The sequence below is a fragment of the Spodoptera frugiperda genome, chromosome 5 (genome assembly GCF_023101765.2).
Source record: "Spodoptera frugiperda isolate SF20-4 chromosome 5, AGI-APGP_CSIRO_Sfru_2.0, whole genome shotgun sequence".
NCBI classification, from domain to species: domain Eukaryota; kingdom Metazoa; phylum Arthropoda; class Insecta; order Lepidoptera; family Noctuidae; genus Spodoptera; species Spodoptera frugiperda.
The window spans coordinates 2,317,678-2,330,351 of NC_064216.1; the positions used below are offsets into that span (position 1 = coordinate 2,317,678).

The following is a 12,674-nucleotide window of genomic DNA, read 5'->3' on the forward strand; positions in this document are numbered from 1 at the left end:
TCAATTTATAACTATACTTATACTATTTTTTTTATAAAGTCTACAATGAAGGCGCGCGAGAGCGGTCACCGGTAACCGCTTGGTTATCGGGAAATCTATTTTAACATTTTTACTATAAATATTATCAAAAAACATCATCATCGTGAAATAAATACCTAGATGAAAAAATACCAACCATTTGGCAAATAGTGAGACCTTTTCAACGGACCAGTCACACATGTAATCAAAAGATCAATTCAGTAATTATTGTAAGTGTAACTGAAAATAAAATTGAATCAAATGTTACGTTGTAGACGCGAGAGTGTATCGTATTAAACCGATTACTGGCTAGATAGACCCGGTTACGCAAATGATGACTGACAGCCAGCGTAGGGCTGACCCGGTCACATATTAAACATTCTGGTAACCGTTTTTTTGGGGTTCCAACATCTTAAATGTACGTATTTTTTTTTGGCAAATCTATAAATAAATATACTTGTGTGTTATATGTTTTATCCTTGTTAATATACCAGCCCTATAGTTTCTATGGGTGATGGTCGGAACTCCTTTTCTTTCCACTGTTTCAGCACTGACTATGAACCTACTTCATTACATTATCATTGTTATATCAACCAGAAAACGTCTACTACTAGACATAGTAGATAGATATGAAAGTAAATTATGGTAGGCCACCATAATTTACTTTCATATCTAGCGGTTGGTATCAGCTTGCATACAGCGGCTCCCTGAGACCTTTATCAAACTCCAGCTACTACTATGTAGTGTTACTAGCTGCTCGGCTACAAATAAATAAACTATTTTTATTAATAATAAGTACTAGCTTATTTAGCCCCGTGAGATAAAAAATCCTACGTGTTATTCCAGCCCATAATATACGCCTGTTTCAAATTTCACCCCGTTCCCTTCAACCGTTTTGACGTGATTGAGTAACAAACATACAGACAAGCACACAAATACATAAATAACAAACTGTCGCATTTATCATACTAGTAAGATAGATGCATGTTTAATAAACAATCCTGTATCAACAAATCCATTTTTATTTTTTAAACAGCATAAGAGACGATTATTTTTTATCAACAAATTCTTTTTTATTCAGTACAGAAGACGATTATTATTTTTTATTCCAACGATTCGATTGTCGCGCCCCGATTGAACCATTGCCCGCTATTAATAGTTAATTTAAACTGTTCAATTGATCTCAGTTACAATTGGTAAAAGTTCGATATCAGATGATGGCGCAGAGGCACAGTGATTAAATATTATTGATTGTGAGTTAGCACCGAGCGGGTTTGAATCGTAAAATAATTTGTTTCAATTGTATTGTATTGTGTATTGAATTTTTTATTTTTATTTTCCATTTGTTATTGTTAATGTTTGTTTGTTTGTTGTGTTTTTTAATGTTGTCACTTTGATTGGAGTATTTTTTATTAGTTTAGCTCTGTGGTTGCTCCTTAAATAGTTAAAAAAATCAGGTTACCTATGTTTCAGACATGACTAGTTTTTTTCGGAAAATCACTCAATGACTTCTCCCGAGGGAGTGTCAGACTCTTACTGTACTGTCTAGAAACCACCCCGTTCTTACTTCTGCTTTTCGAGAACCTGCTACGCAGAACACAGCTCTGGGATATATGACTATAGGACTGTCACCGTGTAATCAGAAATGTAGAAGTACAGATATTATTTTTTATGGGATAAGCCGGCCACAATCTCCCAAAACCGCTGCAACTTCTGTAAGCCACGATCTACAGTAAATATAACCATGAAAACACCGGAACAGTGAAGTCTCTTGCGTTTCAGGGATTGCCTTGAATTCTGTAACGAAATAAATAAGACTATATTGTTTGACGAGAAGAAAAAAAGAGGAACAGATAATGTAAAAACTAAAAAGTCGACGTTAACATACACATTTACTTAAAGCACATTTTATAAACGCAAATTATTCAAATTAACAATATTATGAGAGTGGTGGCAGCCCTGTGCGCGGATGAATTTCACTGAAATTCAATAAAGTGTACTTCGACTGGCATTGCGATTTCAATTCACTAAAATTTTCTCTCATTAACATTTTAACGTTGGTAAGGTACAACTCAGCACTGTGTAAAAGTAATATTGTATTTTCTTAAAGTTGAAACAAGGACTTAATATACGTGTTGAAAGTCAAACATATAATAATATACAATTTCAGTATATATATGTACTATATTTCAATCAAATATTGTTCTGTTTCAACTTCATTCTTCATAGAAATTTTATTGTAATTGAAATTAAATTGAATGACAAATTTAATGTTAATGTCAAATTCATTAAATTTGACATTCAATTTAATGTATATGACATTAAATTTCTACAAAGAAAACGGTCAGAAAACGAATCTGAAGTAACTTAGTTAAGTTTTGATAGAAGAAATAATACCTCCAAGTAATAAGTAACTAACCATTTTAACCTTAATTAATGCATATCATGCAAAACATAAACATCACCATAAATATTAAAACACCAGCACAAAAATAAACAAAGATCACGCGCCCTTAATTTCCCCTCTCATTTATCCAAAAATAAATACAATTCGCCAAAGACTAATTAATACATTAACAGCTAAGGGTTTACCGATACTTAATTACTCGATTTGAGTCGATTAATTGATTAAATCGTACTCGATACCAAATTAAACGGTACAAATACGATTTCAGAGTAAATTGTGTTTGCACACGGTATTGAACTGAGTTCATGTTTACATTGAAACGGTGAACGTGTTCGTTACTTTTTAAATGATACCTTGGTACCTAGGGAGGTTGGAACAAGAATTAAGATTTACTCTTGCCATGCACTAGTGTATTATATCGATGAAATTAATCACTGCTACTTACTTAGTTTGTCTTCTTTACTTTATTTATGCATTATAACGTTGAAGCCACATAGATATCAGATGTGGTTCAATGGGGGCTGATGTCTGATCCTGATCTCAAATTTCTATATCAATATTATGATTGTTTTTAGAGCAGGATATACCTAGATTATATTTATATTGATTTGTTCAACTTTATAACAACGTTTCATTATTTGTAAATTAGATAGCTTGTAAAATTCTATAGTTTTACATAAAATATATTTGTTTGTATTTCACCACAGAGAATATAATAATATTCTCTGTGGTGAAACGAGACCTTTTCATACTTACGTACTAAAACCTATGAGCGAAACTTCAACAATATCAAGGCCCAAGGCCCTCTATTATCCTTTCCGTAAACTCAAAATAAGCTCTTAATATAATAAACATGACAAGGTTTACGAGATAAATCATCAGTTCCCACATTTGGCGGTAACTCACAATGGGTGAGCGGCCCTCTTCACTCCTCCCGTGTTGTGCGAGTGACGATAATCTCACCTCGACAAGATGGGAATGCGAAATGAAGTGCTTGTGCCATACAGAAAAAAAAAACAATCCTTTGAATTTCGAATGCTAACTCTTTTGGTTTTATTTAAATTCAATTCTTTTTAATGACATAAGTGGCTGTATGTGATTTGCCTGTGCCTGTATGAAGATCAAAGATAATAAAAAAAGAGACTGGAAGTAGGATATTCAGTCTATCAGAGGCTATTATTAAATAATGCCCCGTTTATAAATCTCAACGAGCAGTTTTCTTATTAATGCGGCCATTGAGAATTCCGGATATAGTCAGTTTACTCTGACCTAGGCGACAAATCTGAGATTGTCGGGCGTTGCTGCAAACAAGCAAACAATGTTCTTTAGTTCTAATTTTTCCTTCACTTTATTACCTATTTTAAATAATATTAATTTTCTGTAAAAAATAATAAGAAATATAAGTGAGTATTACAAGTATAAAAAATATAAAATGAGTTTAGTTACTTATAAATCTTATTTTGTGACAATAAAAATATTAGATAGTTCTCTTCTTTCGCGAAAGTTAGCTTTAATGAAAATGTTGTTACGAAAGTGTATTCAGAATCAAATGTTATGTCTTCCTTTAATTCTTGGATTTTCATCTATAGATTACTGCGAATATGTGTTATTTTTTGCTCTGAAAAAACCAGCATTGCAAAATAATATCATTATGAAGGTTAGATTGCAGCGCGGATGCGGCGGCCGGTGGGTGTAATGCGGTAATGACACGACAATATAAATAGGATTAGTGTATCAGGACCCCACGCGCGCAGACAGGACGAGCCAATACACGCACGCACACTGTGGAGCCATGCGACGTTAGATGTGGACGAAAAAAGCAAATAATGAAAATAAAAAAATGTAAATTGAAACGAGAATTCTGCGTTATTAATTGATATTTAATATAAATACAGAAACTTTAAATAGAAATTTTGTGGTTTAACCATTTGGGATTATCGTCGTTTAATTAGATATCGATTCCTACATAGAAAAACATAAATCTTAAATTTTTGGATGTTTCTTTTTAAAAGAAGTAGGACAATAAAATTTTGCCTGCTACCTATTGGAGTTTGGTTAAATAAAAAAGATTTCTACTAGTTTAAATGAATGAAATGATAGGTATATTAAAAGAAACACCATGGTATAACAGATCACATAATACCATAGACAAACATATATGAAGCAGACAACTTACAATATCAAAATAACTCAACAGTAATATTATAAAGATAAAACCTAAGCTTTATAATAATGAACGATTTTTCATTCAACGAACTAAATAATAATTTTAAAATATAAAGTAAAGTATAAAAGTATGGTTTAACCAAAACAGATTGCTGAGTTTACAAGCCACCTCGCCATCACGTTAGTCTCTAATGAAAAGGTGTAACCGTTAAGTAGATTGCTTGTCTGACGTTTTATAATCCGACCCAGATTATCGCTGAAACTTCATTTAATGTATTAGAAGCGAACGGTTTTCTACGAATTTTAGTGTTAACAGAATTAGTTATTTTAACATTATTACATCTATAGGTAGTGGGTTCATGTTAACCTTGTGTTGTTTAACTTTGATATTATCAAAATTTATGTAATCAAGTATTAATCTATGGGGATTATGATAAGTTCATAGAATTGCTTAACAATATTCACCTTTACACATACATTTATTTAAGTAAGTATGATTTTCCGCCATTCAAATAATTTTACTTAAAAATACATAATTCACGTGTCCTAGTTAAAACTGTTTTTTCCAAAGGAATCATAGATGTGCCCACTGTGTGCTGACGTCAGTCGCAGCATCGAATGCGCCCGCGCATCGTTTAGCCGATTCATTGCTCCATTAATGTCATTTATACCGACGGCTCGTCTACACGTGGGTCTCTGCTTATAATATGTGCAATTGAATTTCATTGCCATTTTCCTTTGCAAATACAGTTATATTCTAGTGTTAGAATTAACACGGATATCATAAATCTGTATGTTTACTTATATATTTTTTTGTAAATAATAGTGCAATTTTAATTTTATTATGACTAATTTAGAAAAATGTTAAGTGAAGTGAAAGTAGTTAAAGTAATTTTATATAAAAAAAAGTATTTTTATGTCAAGATACAAATGATGATTTATACTAAGGTAATAATTTAATGAGAATTTGGAAATATGTCAATATTCTTTTACATGTTTTTTTTATATCTCACGGTTACCGACTAAAACTCAAATTAAGTTTTATTTATTTAAAACTCACCTCTCTAGATAAGTAATCATGAGGCGTCTATCAGTCTGGAGTGTAACATGATGTTCATTGTTATAAAAGGTGAAAAATTACTAAAGGTAGAATGAGTATTTTCAGATATGATTTAAAAAAAGATCATTATTATGTTGATATTTATGAGAGTATTGTGTTACTTTTAGTATGTGATACGCTAAATATAGTACCTGTAGGCGTTATTTTTCTTAACAAATAAATAAATCTACATCACCTTTACATCCGATGACGCATTTGAACCTGCGCTGCACAGTGGTAGGAATGTCGCACGCTGCACTGCAATCTAGCAATTTATTCATCGAAATTAATTGATTTATGACCAGCGCGTCCTTACTTTTGTCACACAGTGCGCTCGACTTGTATACTGAGGCTTAACGAATTTGTTTACAGTGTACGTTTTTAAAGGTAAACAAGATTATTAGTTATTGATATCTACATTTATACATATAATAAGTGACCATAATAATAGCATTTATTTTAAAACCTTTTATATTAAAATCATTCAGTATTATTTGAATAAGAAGATGTCGTTAGCCACTTAAATAATATTTTTTTTTTATATTGTTTTTTTCTCCTGTGTCGCTGTTTCGGGTCTGGGTGTGATGTGTATGTGCACTTGTGTGTTTGTAAACGCACCCACGACCCACAACACAGGAAAAATCCTAATTTCAGGCAACGTTAAAAAAAAACATCAACTAAAATAAACATTTTAATAAAACGATTTTTTGTAATAGGTACAAATTTTAACGGGTTAAAACAATCTCTTCGACTTTATAGTACTTAAATTATATTTAAACACTCCAAACAAGATGATAGATGTGTTTTGAATGTTCAGTATTCGAGTTTAGTGTGTGATCGATGTGCCACTGACGCGGTCTATTACTTACAACGGCCTCAACTAGAGACAGATTGCTCTCTGTCATATTTCATTAGGGAAAATTGGGTTTGTAGGTAGTTTAAAGAACTTATTAAATATTATTATTTTACTCGTATACAAAGTGATTGTATTGAGAGTTTGTCTTGGTCATGGTATAATATTCTTTAATTTTTAAGAGTTTTTTTTAATGAGCTTTATTAAAGGACCATTTTTTATGGGAGAACGTCATCCAATGGGTCAGACTCTTACTGACTAAAAACCACCCCGTTCCTACTTCTGCTCATCGAGCCGGAGTCCCGGTAAACCCGCTAGGTAGTCTGCAGCTCTGGAAAGGACCAGACTATCTTCATGTGTATAATTTGTATAATATAAGTGTATATGTATAATATACCTGTTTTTTTCTGATACGCTAAAATTATTGTTCTTACTCATAACATTGTCTCTACATTTCAACCAAATCATAGATATTCACGCACACACTTTCACATCAACAATACCATCACAATTAAATAAACCCATACATCATCACCACATCCACTCCATTCGAACTAGATCATTACTTAATGACAGCTTTAGTAAACCGCACCTCTGTTCACACGTACGAAATGCCGCGCGATTAACATTCCGTAATCACCTGTTCATCTGACACAATTCATACTTAATACACAATCAGACCGCGGCCGATCGCGCGGGTTAAGTAACGGCCTGTGATCACAAGCGAATGCCGTCTCAATTCACTTTACAATTATATGCAATTGTAAAGGTGTGGACAGAGTTTTGGACGCGCGTTTTTGTGGGGTGTCGCGTTTTTTAAATAAGTTTTTCTTAGTGTGTCATAATTATTCCGTGATTTTTGTTTTGTTTTGTAGTTATGAGCAATTATTACTATGACTTTTTGTAAGTTGATGTTATGTATGCAACAGTGATAGAGCATTCCTACCTACACTATATAGTCCAGTAATAAATTATGTCAGATCAAATTAGACGCTCCTATGGGCAATTTAGATTTTTTTTTACAATTTTTAAACTAAAAGTTTTAGTTTAAAAACGTTTTGAAAACAATAATAGATTTCGAAAATAAGAAAGAGTTTCGATATCGTCCAAACTCGTTCTTACAAAATCGCGCGTTCAAAATCGCTGCTTCAACACAATGTATGCGCACCCTAACAACAAATTCAATGCGCATGCGACACTGAAGGATTGGATTCGTCGCCTTATTATTACGCGGTGTCATTTCTATGCAAATGTCGATAGTATTAGATCGTTATGATTGCTATGTCACTCTCTGAATGTTAGACGGCGTTTTTGAAATTGTTTTGTATCACTTTCTATTAATTGGAGGTTAGGTTAGGAGTTTCTTTTATCGTTTGTAGAGTAACTGCCGCACTCGGAGACATTTAATGATTACTTAAACTGTTGCTTAGTAACGATTTGGTATCGAAAACCATTGCTAAGGACTGGGTTAAGTTATCATTAAACGACTCTGAGTACGGCGGGTAATATTTGTAATAGGTGAGTTTAGGTAACTGTTTTAGAATCAACCATGAATATGGCAAAGTAGTATGTATTTTGTGATTATATGAATTCTTCTGAGTGATTGGTAACGAACTTGTATCTTATCAAGGTTTTCTATAGACGCTAAAAAAATTCTTTATAGATTTTCTAAAGATTCAGCTACGAATTTGGTATAAAGTAGTTTGATTTTAAGATTTTTGAAATTCCCTGGGTCATTGATATGCATACGACATTGCATCTTTTCAAGGTTTTTTATAGACGCTAAAATCTTTTCAGTTATAGATTTTCTAATGCAGCTGAACATTGATTGAGTGTAACATTTTCTCAACAACTTTTGGTGTTTGTTCCAGCTGGCGAGCGGTGGCGGTGGCGGGCGCGGCCTGTTCTGCTACCACTGCCCGCCCAGCCTGCCGCCACACCAGCATCGGCTGCCCACCTTAGAGTATCCCTTCACTGCCTCGCATCCTTGTAAGTACCTGGCAGCATCTTAACATCTTCGCTTCGCCGTTCTGGTAGAAAGCGGGTTGGTGGTCAAACGCAGACTTATAAATAAAAGCTAAAAAAAAACACTATTTTTATAAGTAGAAGTTTTTATTTCTTAAATTTTGAAAATAGTGTCCAATATATTAGGTTAGGTCGATAGTTAAACGAAAAGCTTTAACTTTTGTAATAAGTACATAGTTCTGGCTGATTATTTGCTAAAAATACCAATTTCAGAAACAATTTCATTCCGACTAAATATCAATCGAAAAGTGTTTTTTTTTTTTTATTATTGATGAATAACAAGATAAACCATAAGCCAGATTGCCTGTATCATTCATCTAAGGCGCCAGGCTTCATTATTTATAAAAATGCATACCGTACCTATTACGTTTTATGACAAACATAACCATCCTTCCAGCACAGTCAGATAACAAAGCAAAACGTCTGCAATATTTCTAACTTAAACTAATTAATAGCACAATATCGAAACTCCATGTTTATAGTCTATAATCGACTTAAAATTTAAAGTTTCAAGTGGCAGCATAACCTTATAGTCGAGGAGTCGCGTCGATTTCACTTATCGGCACAAACTTCTGTAACAGTGTTAGCGGCCCGGCTCCCAGCCTAATAACGTTATTCTTAGTTAAAGCTCTTGTCTCGTTACCGATTTACAACTCGGTTATGTTTCTCGATTCGATTCGATAACGATTAATCGATATTGTTAAGATTTGCTAGTGGTTTCTTTTTTTGTTGTGATATGTTGAGAGTTAGTTGTTATATTTTTATTTAATTTGAATGTAGAATGAATTCCTAAGTGAGGTTATATTTTATTAACATTTTATTTTTATTTTGCTGTCTTTTTTTCTTAAGTAAGCATTTTCTATATTTAAGCATTTTCTATTTGTCTGATGTACTAAATCAATTCTTGAAGTAATCATAAGTAGGTACAACGACTGAAAGAAACCTTTAGCAAGATTAACTTAAGACAAAACTTTCTAAAATTCTCATCGAATTGGCGAACGGGTTAGAAAAAAACCTCAAAAGGCAAAAATCAGTTTCTTACCCCAACTGAGTCGCGTGCCTAAGGGGTGGTAATGTGCTAATGAATAGAGAAGGCAGGCCGGGGGTGTCGCGGGGTTAGCGCGGGGTGCGGGGGCCGTGGGGTAGCGGGCGCGGTGGGCGGTGCTCCCCGGGGATTGGTCGCCGGCGGCGCCATCTATTATTCATAAAATAGTTTTTGAGTCGCGCCGCCGGTCGCTTTAACACGGTTATTTCGGCTAACTTAATAAGTATCATGTCACTTTTGATTACTCCCTCCGCGTCACAATTTTTTACTTAGCACAACAGCGATCAAAGGATTCTTAATAAAGTTATGAAGTAGCGTTATTTCATTAGGGCCGTCGAAAATGACAGTCTGCCCGTTGGTAATTGCGTAAAAGTATTAATTTTTAAAATCTATTAACGTATTGCGGGTGGTTTCTACCCGGTGGCGAGGAGTGGGGGGTTTAAAAGTGGGGGATGATGGTTGGAAGTTTTAAAGCGCTGAGGATAAAAAAGCTAGTGGATAAAAAAGCGGCTTAAACGAATCTATTAAAAATGTATAAGGCAATTTCCAGCGTTGTGTCGGAGCGGAGCGCTCATTAGCTCGCAATCACACCGGCCGCGCGTTGCTGCCGCGCGCCGCTGCGGTGTGCGATCACCTTTATTAATTCTGTACGGGAATGTGTTTAATTACCTGTCGCGAGGGTTTCATATTATTCCTGAGTACATAGTCGCACATATGTACAGAAAAGCAGATTTAAATTGGGAAGATTATTGAATTACTTCTTAACTACTATCGCCTTTAATTTTATTATCTACACTAGAACAGTTTTTTTAAGATTTTACCAATATTTAAAAGATAATTTTCTCATGCTTATGTCTATAAAGAGATTTGTTCTTAAAGTAAATCTAAACGTTTGTTCAATTTACTCATTACCAAAAATTCGGTGATACGATCATTTATAAATAAAAAGCGTACATGTCATAAATGATACAAAATCCATTGAAATTCAAGAATTACATTAACACAGTACAATTAGAATACAGTACTTCATAATAAATACATGAAAGCCACTTAATTCTAGTTTCTCCTATCTTGTTATCATCACATAACTACTTAACATGTAAATTGTAACACCCTGTGTTACACACGCCCGAATATTAGTTTAAACAATTCTGACGTCTCTGCGCTACGTGTTAAAGTTAATTTTCTATTTGTACTGTTATAAAGTAACTTTTTGTGAAGTAATTAGGGGGTGTAGGTTTTAGTTTTAAACTATATTGTGTTTTTTGGTACACATATACCATAATTAATGCAATTTTAATCTCTCTCATCTCTATTTTCAAAATCATACTGATATAAACATGTGAAAGTTTGTTTATTTGGTCTGTCATTCACGCTACAACAACTGAACAGATTTTGATAAAATTTGGTATACAGCAGTGTATGAGCTGACTTGGGTACTATACTTAACGACTTGACTTGGTATCTGTGCATGCAATCAAATAAGGAGTCTGGAGGTGTCATCAAATGAGGAGGATATATGCAATCGTCAAATAATTGCTGAATGTACTGTGATCTTAAAAACATTCCACCCAACACAAAACAACAATTAACTTCACAGAACAAAATTCATAAAAAAAACTTATAAATATCGAATTATTATTACCGTAGCGTTCCATTAAACAGAAAAGCTAGTTAATCCACCCGGTTTCGTCCAACTTTTTCCGCTGCACTCAAGCTCAGACCGGACCCACTTCCGCCGGATGTGAAACACTTTTTAATTTCCGTTGCGGAGGGATTTTTCTACACCGAAGTTGATGGCCGCTCAATTATTAACATTCAATTAATGAAAATATTTATAATCTGCGTACTCTGGACGGGAAGGCTGCCTTTCGTAATTATATAAAATAAAAATTTATGTAGACTTTTAATTAGGGTAGGTATCAAGTAATTATATAACTTTATTTTTAAAATAATATTTTGCCTTGTTGCAGTGTATCTCGATACCTAAATCTTTTTAATATAAAGACACACAGGGACGTATTACCATAACTAGTTCATCTAACCACCAAAGCTGCCTATCTAGCTCCAGCTCGAAAAGTAGGAATGGGGTTTTTAGTCAGTAAGAATCTGATATTCCCTTTGGCCTCACTCAAGGCGGAAGAAATCATTGGATGAATTACCCCTTCAAAAATAAGTTCATCTTACCTACTTTCAAAACAATAATTTTTCAGTATTTTAGATTCGTTTACATATGACTCTAAAACTATCAACTAAACAATAAATAAAAAAACATTATTTTACGAACCAAACCAAACATTTTCATCCATAGTTTTTAAAACATTACAGCCAGTAGCTTACTTCATTGAACCAATTACTCCATTACGGTACGAATTTTAAATTAAATTCATCAATCAAGTGAAACAAAATGCTATCAAATGAAAAAATATAATAAACTCGAGCTCTACAAACAGTAGCGCAAACACTGGATTAATTTACTGAGTGACTTCGCAATAATATAAATTGAACCAATTAATTTAAGCTATTAGGTCTAAATTCGTGTGATGGAGACATTTCGTCGACATTTCAAATGTGTGTAACGAATATTTTGTGTCAATTTCAATGTCTTGTAAGAAGGTCGAACGAACTCCTAGAGAAATAGCAATTACATTCATACTAACAAATAGAAAGACGAGTTTGATGCTAATAATCTAATTAATTCTAATTCTAATTGGGTATTCTAATTGGGTAGTTTCCTCAGACAAAAATAAATAATCACAACTTTTCAATACAAGAAAATATTTAAAAATAATCACACTTTCATTCATAGGATCTTCTTAGTTTTCGATTATTTCTGGCTGCAAATAAGTCTGCTATTTGACGTAAAAATCTGATAACGTCATTACGCAAAGCATAAAAAGCTTTTTATAACGCTATGAATTATCAGAGCTTTTGATCAGAGAAATACAAACAAGAGAATCTCATTTAAAACATAAGTACATACGAAAACTATCAAATAACTAAAGAAATTAACAAAATAATCCGTTCACTACAAACTACATACAAACACTACGAACCATTA

The 12,674-nt window shown here is 33.3% G+C and overlaps 1 protein-coding gene across 1 annotated transcript in view; it reads left to right on the forward strand.

Moving 5' to 3' along the window:
• LOC118271907 (diencephalon/mesencephalon homeobox protein 1-B) overlaps positions 1-12,674 on the forward strand; it is a 63,375-nt gene that overhangs the window by 6,409 nt on the left and 44,292 nt on the right. Inside the window, exon 3 of the mRNA XM_050693798.1 lies at positions 8,415-8,532. Coding sequence (XP_050549755.1) covers positions 8,415-8,532 — 118 coding nt within the window. The remainder of the gene's footprint in view (positions 1-8,414; positions 8,533-12,674) is intronic.